The 1092-nt window shown below is 66.5% G+C and overlaps 1 protein-coding gene across 1 annotated transcript in view; it reads right to left on the bottom strand.

The window, feature by feature from the left end:
- LOC103923106 (testis-specific serine/threonine-protein kinase 4-like) overlaps window positions 1–1092 on the bottom strand; it is a 3862-nt gene that overhangs the window by 442 nt on the left and 2328 nt on the right. Inside the window, exons 3-5 of the mRNA XM_009331356.1 lie at window positions 721–935; window positions 284–359; window positions 13–183 (exon numbers count right to left, since the gene is read on the bottom strand). Coding sequence (XP_009329631.1) covers window positions 13–183; window positions 284–359; window positions 721–935 — 462 coding nt within the window. The remainder of the gene's footprint in view (window positions 1–12; window positions 184–283; window positions 360–720; window positions 936–1092) is intronic.

Raw genomic sequence — 1092 nt, 5'->3', positions numbered from 1 at the left:
CCCAGCCCCCACCTTGCAGTCCGGGGGCAGGGGCTGCCGTCGGGGAAAGACAGGGGGCTGCTGGGTCTGGTGCAGGAGGCGCCGCAGATGGCTGGCATCAAAGGGCATGCAGCCCCGGAGCAGGGCATAGAGGATGACCCCGGCGCTCCAGGTGTCTGCCAGGCAGTGGTCGTAGGGCTGTGCCTGCAGGATCTCGGGACAGGCGTAAGCACAGGACCTGCAGAAGGTTTGGCTCAGCACTGCCTTGGTGGGCAGGCCCGCATGTGGCATCCTGCAGGGCCACCGTCCTGGAGAAGCTGGAGATAGAGACCTTCACGTTTTCCTCGCTGTCCAGGAGAAGGTTTTCCAGCTTCAGGTCCCTGCGGGGGGAGAGGCGGCATGTGCTGGGGGCAGGCAGGGGCAGATGGCAGCTGTGGGGAGGGGGAGGTCAGGGGCCAAGGAGGGAGCTGTGGGTAGATGAGGGGCTGGGGGCTCCTCTGGGAGGAGGAGGGCTTGGAGTGGGAGCTGTGGGGCAGGTGGCTGTGTAGAGGGAGGGTAGGTAAGGGTGCCTCCTTTGTGGTGTGGAGGCAAAGAGGATCTTCCAGGAGGCCCTCTGTTGCCTGGGCTGGGGGGAATGATCCTCCAGGCAGCATGGCCAGGGCCCTGCAGAGCCCTCACTGCCTCGGGGAGCTCTGCCCCCAGCTGCCAGAGCAGGGACCCTGTGCCCCCGTGCTCGCCCACCGGTGGACGATGGCCCTGCTGTGTAGGTAGGCCAGAGTGAAGAGCAGCTGGGAGAACCAGAGCCCTGCCTGGCCCTGGGAGCAGGGCCCCTGGCCCTGCACCTGCTCCAGGATGCTCCCCGAGGGGGCCAGCTCCATGAGGAGGTGGAAGCCCGTCCTGGTGTCCATGCCTTGGTACAGCCTGATAAGGTGCTTGTGGCACAAGCCCTTCAAGACCTGTGGGCAGCAGGGTCTTGACGTGGGACAGGCCTGCCCCCCTCTGGCCCCCCTTTGCCTTGCACACCCACTCCTTTTGCCCACCAATGCTCCCCTAACCCCTGGCAGCTCCCCACACAGCGCCCACCATGGCTGCCCTCCTCCTGGGGCTCCCACC

This window comes from Pygoscelis adeliae, unplaced genomic scaffold (genome assembly GCF_000699105.1).
Source record: "Pygoscelis adeliae isolate BGI_AS28 unplaced genomic scaffold, ASM69910v1 Scaffold259, whole genome shotgun sequence".
Lineage (NCBI taxonomy): Eukaryota > Metazoa > Chordata > Aves > Sphenisciformes > Spheniscidae > Pygoscelis > Pygoscelis adeliae.
The sequence above is the reverse complement of the archived record's forward strand: the minus strand, read 5'-3'. Positions and strand labels throughout refer to the sequence as shown.